Source organism: Dendrobates tinctorius, unplaced genomic scaffold (assembly GCF_039654945.1).
Source record: "Dendrobates tinctorius isolate UK_male_01 unplaced genomic scaffold, ASM3965494v1 ptg000057l, whole genome shotgun sequence".
Classification (NCBI taxonomy): domain Eukaryota; kingdom Metazoa; phylum Chordata; class Amphibia; order Anura; family Dendrobatidae; genus Dendrobates; species Dendrobates tinctorius.
This window is the reverse complement of record NW_027361725.1, coordinates 8719810-8735715: the sequence shown is the minus strand read 5'-3', so window position 1 is coordinate 8735715 and position 15906 is coordinate 8719810. Positions and strand designations below refer to the sequence as shown.

The 15906-nt window shown below is 47.1% G+C and overlaps 1 protein-coding gene across 4 annotated transcripts in view; it reads left to right on the top strand.

The window, feature by feature from the left end:
- Positions 1–15906, top strand: part of LOC141091942 (kelch domain-containing protein 1-like) — a 77091-nt gene that overhangs the window by 11147 nt on the left and 50038 nt on the right. For all 4 annotated transcript variants that reach the window (XM_073577744.1, XM_073577745.1, XM_073577743.1 and 1 more), the window contains exons 6-12: positions 2210–2293; positions 2369–2449; positions 2540–2598; positions 4633–4745; positions 4903–4975; positions 14996–15080; positions 15668–15720. In XM_073577744.1, the coding sequence (XP_073433845.1) occupies positions 2210–2293; positions 2369–2449; positions 2540–2598; positions 4633–4745; positions 4903–4975; positions 14996–15080; positions 15668–15720 (548 nt within the window). The remainder of the gene's footprint in view (positions 1–2209; positions 2294–2368; positions 2450–2539; positions 2599–4632; positions 4746–4902; positions 4976–14995; positions 15081–15667; positions 15721–15906) is intronic.

Genomic DNA, 15906 nt, shown 5'->3' with positions numbered 1-15906 from the left:
ACCGTGCTGTTTATCCCCTGTATCTTGGGCTATCCTATATTGTGATGTGTGACGGTATATAAGCCGACGTACTGACCTGTAGCGTAAAATGAATATGAAAAAAAAAAACCCGACAGTAGATTTACGTTCTTTGTTTTGTTTTTTTCTTTTTCAATTCCACCCTATTTTGGAATCTTTTTTTTTTCCTGAGTTATCGGCACCTGATATGGTAAAATGTCATTCTAAAACGACAAATAGCTGCTTCTTCAAGAGGTTAATTCAAATTTACCTTCAACTTTGCACAATAATAAATTTTTCCAAATATTTTGCTTTGACTGATAACACGGACTGGTTGTGGTTCACACTGCCTCCTAGGTTTTCGTTTCACGGCACTACTGATGACACCTGATGCAGCCGGCAATCAATGCTGCTTTTCATAGCAAAATCAGCAGTGCAAATACAGTGCCTTGCAAAAGTATTTGGCCCCCTGGAACTTTTCAACCTTTTCCCACATACCATACTTCAAACATAAAGATACCAAATGTAAATTTTTGGTGAAGAATCAACAAGTGGGACACAATTGTGAAGTTGAACGAAATGTATTATTTTACATTTTTTTGGGAAATTCAAAAACTGAAAAGTGGGGCGTGCAATATTATTCAGCCCCTTTACTTTCAGTGCAGCAAACTCACTCCAGAAGTTCATTGTTGATCTCTGAATGATCCAGTGTTGTCCTAAATGACTAATGATGATTAATATAATCCACCTGTGTGTAGTCAAGTCTCCGTATAATTGCACCTGCTCTGTAATAGTCTCAGGGTTCTGTTTGAAGTACAGAAAGCATCATGAAGACCAAGGAACACAACAGGCAGGTCCGTGATACTGTTGTGGAGAAGTGTAAAGCTGGATTTGGCTACAAAATGATTTCCCAAACTTTAAACATCCCAAGGAGTACTGTGCAAGCGATCATATTGAAATGGAAGGAGTATCATACCACTGCAAATCTACCAAGACCCGGCCGTCCCTTTAAACTTTCATCTCAAACAAGGAGAAGACTGATCAGAGATGCAGCCAAGAGGCCCATGATCACTCTGGATGAACTGTAGAGATCTAAAGCTGAGGCGGGACAGTCTGTCCATAGGACAACAATCAGTCGTACACTGCACAAATCTGGCCTTTATGGAAGAGTGGTAAGAAGAAAGCCATTTCTCAAAGATATCCATAAAAAGTGTTGTTTATAGTTTGCAACAAGCCACCTGGGAGACACACCAAACATGTGGAAGAAGGTGCTTGGGTCAGATGAAACCAAAATCGAACTTTTTGGCAACAATGCCAAACGATATATTTGGTGTAAAGGCAACACAGCTCATCACCCTGAACACACCATCCCCACTGTCAAACATGGTGGAGGTAACATTTTTTCAGCAGAGACAGGGAAGATCGTTAAAATTGATGGGAAGATGAATGGAGCCAAATACAGGACCATTCTTGAAGAAAACCTGTTGGAGTCTGCAAAAGACCTGAGACTGGGATGGAGATTTGTCTTCCAACAAGACAATGATCCCAAACATAAAGCAAAATCTACAATGGAATGGTTCACAAATAAATGTATCCAGGTGTTAGAATGGCCAAGTCAAAGTCCAGACCTGAATCCAATCGAGAATCTGTGGAAAGAGCTGAAAACTGCTGTTCACAAACGATCTCCATCAAACCTCACTGATCTCGAGCTGTTTGCCAAGGAAGAATGGGCAAGAATTTCAGTCTCTCGATGTACAAAACTGATAGAAACATATCCCAAGCGACTTGCAGCTGTAATTGCAGCAAAAGGTGGCGCAACAAAGTATTAAGTTAAAAGGGCCGAATAATATTGCACGCCCCACTTTCAGTTTTTGAATCTCCACAAAAATTTAAAATAACCAATAAATTTTGTTCAACTTCACAATTGTGTCCCACTTGTTGTTGATTCTTCACCAAAAATTTACATTTGGTATCTTTTATGTTTGAAGCATGATATGTGGGAAAAGGTTGAAAAGTTCCAGGGGGCCAAATACTTTCGCAAGACACTGTAAATTTTGTGTGCATGCCTCCCAGCGGATGACGATATATTTGGCGTCCCTGGTCCCGCAACTCTCCATGTGGAGTGAGCGGAGCTGCACTAATTTTCTTTAGTGCACCATTATCCGCTTTCTGTATGACTGGAGCTAGACTTCATCTACTGTGTTGTTTCTAGGAAGGTCAGATGTTTTGGGGATGGAGCAATGACATTCACGTGTTTGACACCGAGGAACAAGCCTGGATACAGCCCGTGGTAAAAGTAAGTTTTATGTCGAGTGTGTCGCCATCGCTATGCTTTATGCCCTCTAATATCCTGCCCTTGTCTTATTCACAGAGCACCCCCCCTCAAGCCCGTGCCGCCCACTCCTGCGCCCTCCTTGGGAATAACGGATACGTGTTTGGTGGGCGCGTTCTGGTGGGCTTCACCTTCCACTGTTTATTATAGGACTTTGTTCATCACAACCACTGGGCTTCAGATTGACTTTATCGTTTTGTTTATTTCTAGCAAACGAGGATGAATGATCTGCACGTTCTGAACTTGGACACGTGGACTTGGTCTGGAGGGTAAGGTTTATTAGTAAACAGCAAAAAAAGGTAAATTCCGTGATTGTAGAAGATCAGTCACAGACTCTGATACATGAATGTGACATTGGCGTTATTATTATTCACTGAAGAGCCTATAGTAACCACTGATCGACCAAACCGTTGCACAACCAGCTCTACCCGCGCCTACTGTATCTTCACCCATCCCCTGTAGATTGTGAGCCCTCGCGGGCAGGGTCCTCTCTCATCCTGTACCAGTCGTTACTTGTATTGTTTAAGATTACTGTACTGGTATGTATTATGTATACCCCTCCTCACATGTAAAGCGCCATGGAATAAATGGCGCTATAATAATAATTAATAGTAATAAATAGTGATCATTCAGCTCAGAGGAAAGGCACCCAAACCTGCGTATGTCTGCAGGACCACCAACTACTATGTACAGTATATGGAGAAAAGTGTATGTGCCCTCTCCACATTGTACCTGCATGAGAATATGGCATCAGATCCTCTGCAGCAATAACAGCTTCCAGTCTTCTACAATATTTTGGAGGGATCTATAAGAATTTTTTTTTTTCACCTTCATCCAAAAGAATCAAACAAAGCAATTCCCTACTCCATCAAACTTTTTACAGCGGGCACAATGCAGTCAGGGGGTAATGTCCTCCTGGAGCGACCAATCCCAGACTCATCAGAGAAGTGCGATCCGTCACTGCTCAGAACATGTCTCCTCCAGAGTACAGTGGTGGCGTCTTTACACCACTCCATCCAACGCTCGGCATTGTGCTTTGTGATGTAAGGCTGTATGCAGCTGCTCATCCTTGAAGCTCCTGGTGGGGGCGCAGTGTTTGTGCTGATACCAGAGGAGGTCTAGACTCTGTGCAGTTATGGGATCAGTAGAGCGGTGGCAACTTCATGTCCTCTGCACTCGCTTACCCCACTCTGTGAGGTTACAGGGTCTCCCTTCATGGCTGAGTTGTGGTGTTACTTTTCAATAATCACAATCTTTCTATCGTCCTCTCAGTTGATCTACGGCCTTATCAAAGTTTAACCCCATTTTGCTGTAGTTTCTGGTCATGAATCGGCACAGAGAAGTTTAGGAAAAGACCTCTTATAGAGTTACAAACTTTTCATTAGAACAAGCTCACCCAACAGATTCTCAGTTGACTCATTCTGCATCCAGCAATATTCAGAGGAAAAAAAAGCTTGTAAAAGCCAAACTGCTTAAATTTTTTAGTGAAACCAAATGTAAATTTTTTTTTTAATTTTTAGCACAAAATGCAGCACATAAGTATTAACAAATGTCCTCCCAGGTTTCAATATATTTAACTTTTTTTTTAATTTATTTTAATTGGTCTCTTCTTTCAGCAAATTTTAATAGATCAGTAGCACACATGGAATAAAAAAAACTCTAATACAACTTATTAGAATTATGCTTATTTTTCCTCTGATAAGCGACCCTCCTGCCTTCTGAGAATCAGTTCAATCAGATTTACAGCTAAAATTCACCTTGCTTAAGACAAGATGGACTTCTAGCTTACTGAAGTATCAGGTTATGGCTGGTTGTTGTAGTCTGGGGGAAGGGCAAAGAGAGAGGCATAGATAGGACTGCAGCTTTCTGGTAAGTGTTTTATATTACCCCAATGTTGGATTCACAGCTACACTGCTCATTACAGCTGTATATTGTCCTCCATGCTGCTGCTACTTTTGAACATGTGCCAGATAGAAACAGGAGAGCAGGAATCTCTCATATCCATGTGTGCCATGTATAGGAGACATCATAGTAACTAGTCTCCATTAATCAGCTCAGAAATTAGAGCGAAAACAATGAAAAATGCAGCATAGAAGTCATATGATGGCTAGAAATATTATTTTCATGTACACACTGTAAAGCTTGCTCTAAAGTGTCATGTATATACGAGGATTTAATATTTTTTTTCCAGGGGGGGATATGGTGACATGGCTGCACATGCTCCGTACGCGCATATACCATATATACTTATAACACATTGCACTGTCACTTCTCCCTCATCTAATGCATTCTACTTACTTTAGGATCCGAATTACTGGCGAAACCCCTCATGGCAGATCCTGGCATACCTTAACCCCAGTTGGAGATGATCAGTTGTTCCTTTACGGGGGTCTCAGTGTGGAGAGTGTACCACTAAGTGAGTGATTCCTGGCAGATCCATGTGTGTAATATGTGTGACATGTGATTCCTGTAGCTTCCAGAGCCTGCAATGGAAATCATGGAGCAATAACATACGCTTCTGGAAAATCCACCTATTAGAGAAAATCCATGCCAAGGGTGGTTTTGTTTTTTAGGTGACGGGTGGATTTTTAACCTCCATAGCAATGTATGGACAGAGTTTAAACGCCTGCCTAAAGATCAGCCAAGGTAAGACGTTCCAGAATCTCCACACTATGGCTTCGTATATATGGTAAGTATACATTATCTCCAATTACATTACCATTTTATGCGGGTATAGTATTTTGAGTAATTCTACATAATGACAGATATTTAGAAAAAGTAGTGCAAGGGAAAAACGGGAGTCATTATCCACAGCGACTAATCATATTGACTATTTCATTTTTTTTTAAGTTGGCCTCTGAAAATGAGAGCTGATATCTCATTGGTTGGGTGGCAATGCGCACTTTCCCTTTGCACAAGTTCTGTGAACTCTCCATTAAATTTACTCTAAATTGCAATTTGCACTGTACTGTGTGTAGGGGCAACGCCCGACTGATCGTGGGGGAGAAGTCGATTGGGCATGTTCGATTTCGGTCTGCCGGTCATATGTTCTCCCGGAGATTAGCCAACGCTCGGCTGAAATAGCGATAAGCCAAATAATCGTTCAACTGCCAGCCAACTAATATGTATGGCTGGCAAAACTCCACTCTACAGATGACGGCTCCCATAGGCTTGACCACCCATGTTGCATTTATAAGAATCCAGGAAGACAAGATCTGTGGAAGTTTTTGGTGGGTTCCTTGCCCTTCCTTAGGGGTCTTTGGTGATCTTCTCACAATAATGACCCCCCCATGCACTTAGCATAAATTTTGCCAAAACCGCCAATATCAGCCAAACATCTAATATGTATAGGGGTCTCCTGATTGTTCTAGTTGTCAGCTGGACTATTGCTCTAATATGTATAGGGGTCTTAGCACTAGCTACTTTGAGGATAAAGACCTATTTTTCTTCCCGATGGGACAATATTGCATGCCTTTCCCCTTCCCTACATTGTCAAGTATAGGTGTTAGGACCACTAAAGTAACTCTTCATCATGAGCACCTCATTCAATATCTCCCTGTTTTTCTGCTTTGTCAATCCCAGAGGAGTGGAGTTCTAGCATTTACTTCTGTGACACCTCCTTTTCTCTGTTTTGTTACTTTAATTTTGTACAAAAAGGATCCATTGAGCATCAGAGATCACTGTACTGTATGTGATCAGATGTAGTGAATGCTGTTCATGGCTAAAGGGATATTCCAATAAAATGCCATTAATACTTGCAACACCGGCAAGTAAAATGCACAGATCTTGTAACCCATATTTATTCCCTGGATAGGATTAGTTAAAAGCAAATATTGTATTAAAGGGAACCTTCACATTGCTGAAGAAGAGCTGGGCATGGGAGACCATTTGTGTAGACTATTTTCTGTTGTCTTCATTTTACTCAACCTGACTCTGCTACATTGACCGGAGGAGATCTGTCTATTGATCTCAGTTAGAGGAGGGAGGAAAATGGTAGGTTCCTGCAAGGATGTCTTGTCTCTGTTTTCCTCTCCGCAGCTTTTCAGGTTAATACAGAGATGCCTGTAGCTGATTCATTCTGCCTGTGTTTCGGGCAGGCATGAATCTCCTGACAAGTTCTAATTAATGCCAGTTTCACACTTCAAGTACAGACCACATATCCATAATGGCCACCTCTCCCCTGTCCCAAATGTAACATCATAGGGATGTGGTGTTTGGGTAAGGAGACCAGTGGCTGGTCCAGACATCATTATCCACATTCCGACTGAAAATGTTTGACACATGGAAGCCAGACTGAAGGTTCCAAAGGCTATTAATGCTAGCTTTGGGCTCCTCTCTGCATTAAGGCCCTGTTACACACAACGATATTGTGAACGATATCGTTGCAACGTCACCAGTTTGGTAACGTTGCAGCGATGTTGAAACGACATTGTTGCGTGTGACGTGTAGCAACGATCAACGATCAGTTGGCTGATCGTTAAATGTTGCCTAATGGTCTGGGCCATAATTCTATCACTGGTCTCCCGCTGGGCAGCTCACATCGCTGCGTGTGACAGCGAGAGACCAACGATCTGCGACGCTGGGAGCTGGTATCCAGGGTAAACATCGCGTAACTAAGCCGAGCCACTCTTAGTTACCCGCTGTTTACCCTGGAAACCAGCTTGCTCGCTGGTCCTGATCGCTGGTGAGTCTGTTTAACTATGTCCCAGCGATCCCATCCATGCCGTATCATTGGTGGGATCGCTGGGACATTGAAGCTTGTAACGGGGCCCTTAGTCATGACTTCTCATGACCATGGTGAGCAGAAGACAATTGAGGCAATGCATGGATAGGCAGGTTAGGGTACCGTTACACCTAGCGACTCACCAGTGATATGACGCGGTCAGGATTGCTGGTGCATCGCTAGGTGGTCGCTAGTGAGCTGCCACACAGGCAGATCTCACTAGCGACATCGCTGGGGACGGGGATCGCTACTTACCTGTCAGACGCGGTGATCCTGCGTCCTCCCGCCCGGCTCCACGCGTCGCTCATCGTCACAGCAGGAAGCGCCGCAGAAACCGGCCGACGAGGAATGGTCCAGGAGCTTCTCGCGCGATCAGCAATAACCAGCGGGGGAGCCGGTCGGAGGTAAGTATTACATGCAGTGATATCGCTAGCAATATCCCTGCAACGTCACAAAATCGGTGACTTTACAGCGATATCGCTAGCGATATCGCAGTGTGTAACGGGGGCTTTAGACTTTGCTGATCTCTATATCTACCATAAAAGTCGTATGCAAACATGCACATTCATAGAGGAGAAATCTGACTCGTTTTACAGCTGATAGCAATGAATAGGAGGGGATGTAAATGTTTCCACCCAAGTTATCCATGACACAAGCCACCCTGCCCTAAAATAGAAATATTTTCTTCTTGATCCCAATATATGTGCTTAATTGTTCAGGAGCTTCTCGCGCGATCAGCGATAACCAGCGGGGGAGCCGGTCGGCGGTAAGTATCACATGCAGTGATATCGCTAGCAATATCGCTGCAACGTCACAAAATCGGTGACTTTACAGCGATATTGCAGTGTGTAACGGGGGCTTTAGACTTTGCTGATCTCTATATCTACCATAAAAGTCGTATGCAAACATGCACATTCATAGAGGAGAAATCTTACATCCCCTCCTATTCATTGCTATCAGCTGTAAAACGAGTCAATGTTTCCCCCCAAGTTATCCATAACACAAGCCACCCTGCCCTAAAATAGAAATATTTTCTTCTTGATCCCAATATATGTGCTTAATTGTTCATAACTGCATGTAAAGCTGGTCATACACCCAGTGATGTGCCAGATGGCGTCTTCATCACATTGCATTCTAAAAATTGTGCCACTCCTGCAGGTTGCAGTCGGCCCGGTTCACTTCAGTGGAGTGGAGCTATAATGTCAGATGCTTTCCAAAATTGTTCTAAAGGGTACTTCACACATAGCATAATCGTTTGTGAGATCGCTGAAACGTCACAGGTTTTGTGACGCAACAGCGTCCTTGCCAGCGATCTCGCTACGTGTGACACATAGCGGTGACCTGCCCCCCCGCTGCGATATCGCTGATCGTGCTCAAATGTCCTAGGCCATTTTTTTTTGGTCGTTGGCGTCTCGCTGGCCAGCATGCATCGCTGTGTTTGACGCCATAACAACGAGCGACCTCGTTGGCGACTCAGGGACGCAGGCGTGATTTTGCTTTGTCTTTTCAACACCCCCTCAGCTCCGATTGGTGGCCACAATGTAGAATAGAGTTATAATTGATAGCTGACCTATAAAAGGAAACGCTACAAAGTTCCTAATTTGAGACCCTAACCAATGCCTACCTTGCAGACGGAGCAACCAGAAGCTGTAGTAAGATCCACTAATAATTGCGCACTAGCGACTCAGACAGGGACGCTGAAGCAAACCGCATAGTGAAATCCACGAATAATAATGCACTAGCGACCCTGTGTCAGTGACTGTGGATCCACGAATAAATAGTGCACTAGAGACTCAGACAGGGACGCTGAAGCAAAACGCGTTGTAATAGCGCAGTAGTGGCCACCAATCAGAGCAGAGGGGCGTGGAAACGGCAACGCTGAAGCATGCCTATCGAGGTCTGAGTCGTCAGAATAGCTGCTGTGTGACAAGGTCCCAACGACCGCCGAGGTCATTATACGGATCACCGTATCGTTGCTGCGTCGTTGAGTAGATCGGCCTGCTTGACAGCTCACTAGCGACCATGTAGCGACGTACCATCTTTACCAGGTCGTATTGTTGTCGGGATCGCTGGAGCGTCGCTATGTGTAACGGGACCCTAACTCTAGGGAAGCCCCTTATAAACATGATCTTCATGTTATAAGTCAGCATTATTTGTCTTGGGCTTTGGGATTGTTAGGGATGATTGGGTTTTAATTTGCATGAATATTAATTTCTCCATCGCTTCATTGGGGGACACAGGAACCGTGGGTGTGTGCTGCTGCCACTAGGAGGCGCTGACACTATGCACATAAAGTTAGCTCCTCCTCCGCAGTATACACCACACCGACAGCAGTTTAGCTTAGTGTCAGGTAGGAGGTGGACACGGGTCTCTCTTGAGACCCATATCTACCTAATGTGCGTCGTTGCTTTTCAGGTACTGGAAGGATACAGTGTGAACAGTCACAACTGTACTCCCACGACTATGACTATGAGTACGGCGTGTACTGCCAAAAAATCCCTAACACAGAAGCGTATTAAGGTGATCCGCAAGAGAAAGAATACCCGGTCCTGCCTCCGTCTCCCACCCACTCGCCCACCAGAGCCTGTCGGTCGAGGAGACACGGACGTCCCGCAACATGGATTCCAGACGTCCGATTTTCGTTATTGGAGAGGTACTTTTCCTCTTTTCTCCCCAGGTGCTGAAGAGAAGAAAACGGGAGGAGAAGAAGAAAAAAAAAAACCCTTTATTCAAGCGGCTAGCGCAGTTCATACCTTGCGGCTGGTTTGGGGCTTTGCAGAACCTTTTGGGGAAGAGAGGGTGTTTTGGCACACAGAGGCTTCCTGTTCTTTGTGCCCCCTTGCAGCCTGTCTAAGCGGCGTCATGGCGCTTTGTTTGTGCCACTTTCAGCACCCTGGCGCCACTGTGGGGACTCGTTTGGCGCTGTTTTATGACCTCCGCGGGCCCCCCCTCCCGCTCCGGCGGCTGCCAGCTGTAATCTAGGTCCCAGCTTATCTTGGGCCTAGTTACAACACTGCCTCCGCCCCCTTCCTCTCTGCTCCGGGTGGGCTTTTTTCCCGCCTGTGTCTCTCTACTCTTCCTGTGTGGCGTCAGGCTCTGCCCACTACCCTCAGCCTCCACTGAGGGCTGGAGCCGCCGCCATATTACTCCTCCGGGCCCCGCGTGTAGCTGAGGGCGGGCTTCCCGGTTTCTGGCCACCCTCTCCCCTCACAGCGCGCGCGTTATGCCCTGCGTCTCTCTGGCAGACGCCATTTTCCGGCTTGTGTACATGGGAGCCGAATCCATCTATGGGACCTGCCTGCCCTTCTCTACAGCCGGCAAGTCTCCTACAGGACATCTGCCGTGAGTAGCTCTGCACTGCAGACTGACACCCTCCACTGCTCTCCTGTCCCCTAACCTGGTAGCGCTTAGTGGGATTGTTCATCATGTTTAATTCTAAGCCACTTCGTTCTCCATCTTCCTCCTCTTCCTCCACTGTGGTCCTCTCCCACCGTCTAGGAGCCCCCAGTTGACCCACGTGAGAGCATGGCCCCTATCCCAGGGTGGGCTTCCTCTGTCACAATCTGTGGCGGATTTCATCAGGGTGTCTCAGACCCTGGTGTCCGTGCTTGATAAGTTGTCCCTGCAGACTTCCACAGGAACCAGCAGGTCACAGGTAGCTCCGTCGGAGCCTAGCAACTTTAGCCGCAAAAGATCCAGACAGGTGCACCGGTCTAATTCCTCTTCCCGTTCCATCTCGCCCCACAGTCCGTCCCTACGACCTCCTTCGTCCCGCTCCTCATCCCCGAGTCAGGCGAGGCGTTCTCGGATGCGCCCTATGAGGATGTTTTGGAGCTAGATTCGGACCATATCGCTAACGTGAGTGATATGGTTCAGAGCCTAATTGGAGCAATCAACCAGACATTTGGCATCAAAGACTTCTGCGGAACCTGCAGATCAGGCGATTTCGTTCAGTCTAAACCACCTTCCATGGTCTTCGCTCCTCATTCTGAGTTCGAGAAGCTTCTCGCCAGGGAAAGAGAAAATCCGACCAGATGCTTTCAAAGAGGAAAGCATCTTGGCGTGTTATATCCTTTTCCTCAGGAGCTCACTGCCAACTGGTCAGCTTCTCCTTCCGTGGACTCGCCGGTCGCTAGACTATCTCATCACGGTCCTTCCGATTTCTGGTGGAGCATCTTTGAAAGATTCTAATGACAGAACTATAGAATCTTTTGCGAAGTCAGCTTTCGAAGCGGCCGTGTCTGTGCTAGGTCTGGCCTCGGCTTCCACTTGGGTTTCAAGGGCCATAGCCGAATGGACTGAGGATCTCCACCAAGGCATTCTGGCGGGAGCCCAACCAGATCAGCTGGCAGAGCTCGCCAACCAGATTTGGTTTCTGCCTCCCTGGATGCCGCGTCTTGCGCTGCTCAGGCATCCAACAACGTTGTTGCATTTCGGCGTACAGTTTGGCTTAAGGCCTGGCAGGTGGACTTATCATCAAGGAAGTCCCTTACCAGCCTACCTTTTCAGGGATAGCGCCTCTTCGGCGCCAGGCTGGACTGGATTATTAAAGTCGCCACTGGGGGCACAAGCTCTCTTCTTCCTCAGTCTGAACCCTGTCAGCCTCTTCCATAACAGCAGTTTCGGCCATTCCGTCAGGTCGCAACGACAGAGCCTTTTTCCAAACAGCAGAGACTGCAAGCGTGCCAAGATAGGAAGAAGGTTTTCTTTTAGGCCCACTCCTTCCTGCCGCTCCCTTTCCTTCAAGGATAGATCCACCAGGTCCAGACCTGGTAGGTCTACCTCTGCATAACTGTTGACAAAACCCCAGAGAACCACCCCGATGGGCGGCCGTCTCCTTTCCTTCAGGGACGTCTGGCTCGTCTCGGTGGAAGACGGTTGGATCAGGGAGGTTGTATCCTCAGGATACAAGATAGAATTTGTTTCTCGGCCCTGGGATCGCTTCTTCGAATCCTGACCTCCAAGAGACCCCACTTAAGTCCCGGGTTTCTTTGCATCCATCGCCTCTCTCCTCAGTTTGGGGGGGGTTTGTACCCATACCAGAAACTGAACGCTTCACAGGTTTCTACTCAAACCTGTATGTAGTGCCGAAAAATGCAGCGCGGTTCGGCCCATTCTGGATCTCAAATTACTGAATCTGCAACATTTCAGGATGGAGTCTTTTTGATCAGTAATCGCTTCCATGGAGGCGCAGAAAATCCTGTGCTCCATAGACATTCAGGACGCCTATCTGCATGTCCCTATCTTCTCAGGACATTAGAAGTCCCTGCGCTTCGCGATGCATCGAGAGCATTTCCAGTTTATTACCCTGCCGTTCAGTCTCGCCACTGTTCCCAGGGTTTTTACGAATATGACAGCGATAATGGTCATCTTCAGGCTCAGAGGTCTCATGCTCTTTCCGTACCTTGACAACATCCTCATCAATGCTCCATCCTTGCCCCAGGCTCACGAAAGTCTCGACACCCAGTTCCGATTCGGGTGGATCTTCAACAGGAAAAAAGTCCTGCCTTATTCCAACACGTCTTGTGTTTCTAGGCATACTGTTACGGCGGGATGTTGCTGGCTGCAGGACCCCCGGTTTACGTCCTTCCGTACAGCCATGACGGTTCTAGGGAGGATGGTGTCGACTCAAGACCGCTTCAGCAGGCCATCCTGTCGCAGTGGAACAGGTCTGTTTCTTCCCTGCATCGTCCGATTCGACCCTCATTCCGTGTCAATCAGTCCCTCAATTGGTGGCTGACATCACCGCTCATCTCCCAGGGCTGGTCCTTCCTTCCGGTCCACTGGCAAGTTGTGACGACGGACGCCAGTCTTCTCAGCTAGTGTGCGGTATTTCATCATCTGACCATCCATGGTCGTTGGTCGGCGCACGAAGCTGTTCTGTCGATCAACATCCTAGAGATACGGGCAATTTTCTGTCCCTACTTCACTGGGAAAACCTTCTCAAGGGTCTGCCAGTCCGGATGCAGATGGACAATGCTACAGCGGTGGCATATGTCAACCACCAGGGAGGGACTCTGTGTTACTTGGCATTAGCAGAGGTCTACAAAGTCCTCCATTGGACAGAGGTGACGGTTCCAGCGATATCCGCTGTGCACATTCCCGACGTGGACAACTGGGCCGCCAACTTTCTCAGCCGCGAGGGTATCGCGGCAGGGGAATGGTCCCTACATCAGAGATCTTTCACCAAACTTGCCTTAGTTGGGGGACCCCGGATGTGAATCTTATGTCGTCCTGTCTGATCAGGAAAGCCCCACGGTTTGTTTCCAGGACCTGAGATCCTCTCGCGGTGGGCGCCGATGCTCTGACCATTGGTTTCAGTTTGTGCTTCCCTATCTGTTCCCTCCCCTTAGAATCATAGAATCGTAGAGTTGGAAGGGACCTCCTGGGCCATCTGGTCCAACCCCCTGCTCAAAGCAGGATTCGCTAAATCATCCCAGTCATCCCTTCTTCTTCCCAAGCTGTTGAAGATCAAGGCAGGAGGGGTACCAGTCATTCTCATCGCCCCGGTTCGGCCCAAAAGGGTTTGGTTCGTGGACTTCGTCAACCTTCTCGCGGGCGCTCCCTGGAAGCTGCCAGACAGATCAGATCTGCTGTCTCTGGGTCCGATCCACCACCCCAATTCTCGGTCGCTTAATTGGACGGCATGGCAGTTGAAACCGCGGTTCTGAAAGAGTCAGGTTTTCCAGATCGGGTAATTCACACAATGATCCGGGCTAGGAAGCCCTCGTCTTCCAGAATATACTATCGCACGTGGGAGGCCTATTTCAGTTGGTGCGAGTCCAATCACATCCCGCCTATGTCCTTTTCGTTCCCTTCTATTATAGCATTTCTCCAGGCGGGCCTGGACACGGGTCTTGCCCTTAGTTCTCTAAAGGGTCAAGTATCTGCGCATCCCATTCTTTTCCAGAAGACTTTATCCTAGCTTCCCCCTTTGGGTATTTCACCAGGATAAGGTGGTTCTGCGGCCTCCGCCATCCTTCCTTCCAAAGGTGGTATCCGCTTTTCTAAATGAGGACATCGTTTTACCTTTTTGTCCTGGTCCAATTCATCCTCTGGACTTCTCCCTGAACAAGCTAGACCTATTCAGGATGATGGAGGTCTATTTGGGTAGAACGGCTTCTTTCCGGAAGACAGACTCCCTTTTCGTCATTCCGGATGGTGCGCGAAAAGGCCTGCCGGCCTCCAAGGGGGCTATTGCTCGCTGGATCAGATCGTCAATTTTGGTGACTTACCGAGTCATGATCAGAGTGCCCCTCCTGGGGTTAAGGCTCACTCTAGTCGGGCAGTGGGCACCTCCTGGGCGGTGCACCACAGGGCTCCCGTGCTGCAGCTTTGCAAGGCTGCAACCTGGTCTTCTATTCACAAAAATTTTACTAGGTCCACACCTACGCTTCTGCGGACGCCAGCCTAGGCAGAAGCATATTGCAGGCGGCGGTAGTGAGTTCTCTGACCTAGTGGAAGTTTGATTTTCCCTCCCAGGGACTGCTTTGGGACGTCCCATGGTTCCTGTGTCCCCCAATGAAGCGATGGAGAAAACAGGATTTTTGGTTGCTTACCGTAAAATCTGTTTCTCGGAGCCTTCATTGGGGGACACAGCACCCTCCCATGTTTTACAACTCCAGTTATTTGTCCTGTGTGTTAGGGTTACAGTGGAGTTGTCGGTCTTTTCTCTATTCTGTTGCTTCTCCTACTGCTTTCTAACTGATTAATTTACTGCAGTCGGTGGGGTGTATACTGCGGAAGAGGAGCTAACTTTTTTATGTGCATAGTGTCAGCGCCTCCTAGTGGCAGCAGCATACACCCATGGTTCCTGTGTCCCCCAATGAAGGCTCCAAGAAACAGATTTTACGGTAAGCAACCAAAAATCCTGTTATTCACAGGATGCATCTGGATGTTACAGCAGAGACTTGGTGACTAATTAGTGTTTCATTTATTTCTAGGCTGTGGCACACGGCCTGTCCTGGGAGAGATCATGAAGTGATGGTGTTTGGTGGCAGTAAGGACGACCTACTATCCTTAGACACAGTTAGTATGCAGAAAATGACCGCTGATGTTCCTCTATACCCCACTATGCCACTATGTGCGCACAGACTTGTGAGGATGTATTAGTTGATATATTTATACCTCGTACAGAAGTTTTCTAATGCTCAGCCATTGTCTCCCATTGAAATAAAAATAGAAAACTTGGCCAGTGTGCCACAAATTACACTTCTTTGGCATATATTGGATGCCTGTAGTCCTGAACATGGCAAGAGCTTTCCTAGTGCTATATGTGAAATACAAAGTGTCCATGCAGACAGGTAAAATAAGAGACAAACCTCAAGCATTGGGCATCACGGTGTGAGGAGATTTGGCTGATGCGGCCAGACACAACCCGTGCAATCATCCGAGAGAGACCAAACCCTTTTGGTACCACTTTGAGATTGCTGAGAATATGACACCGCAGGACTATTCCAATCTGAACAGTATCAAAGCCATTCTGAGTGTTCCTCATAATCCACTCATTCATTCCAGAAATCGATACTGGTCTGGCATCTCCAGTGACATTTCCTTAGGTTTTCCCCTTTTCATCATTGGTTATAACTCTGAAGAACATGTCTTTATCATTGCAGGGTCATTGTAATGACTTGCTTATCTTCCAGACACAGCCGCTGCCGCTTCTCAGGTGAGAAAAATCCTCTTCTGTTCAGTCTAAAGCCCCCGTTACACATAGCGATATCGCTAGCAATATCGCTGTAACGTCACTGGTTTTGTGACGCAGCAGCGATATTGCTAGCGATATCGCTACATCTGATACTTACCTCTGACCGGCTTCTCCGCTGGTTATCGCTGATCGCGCGAGAAGGTCCTG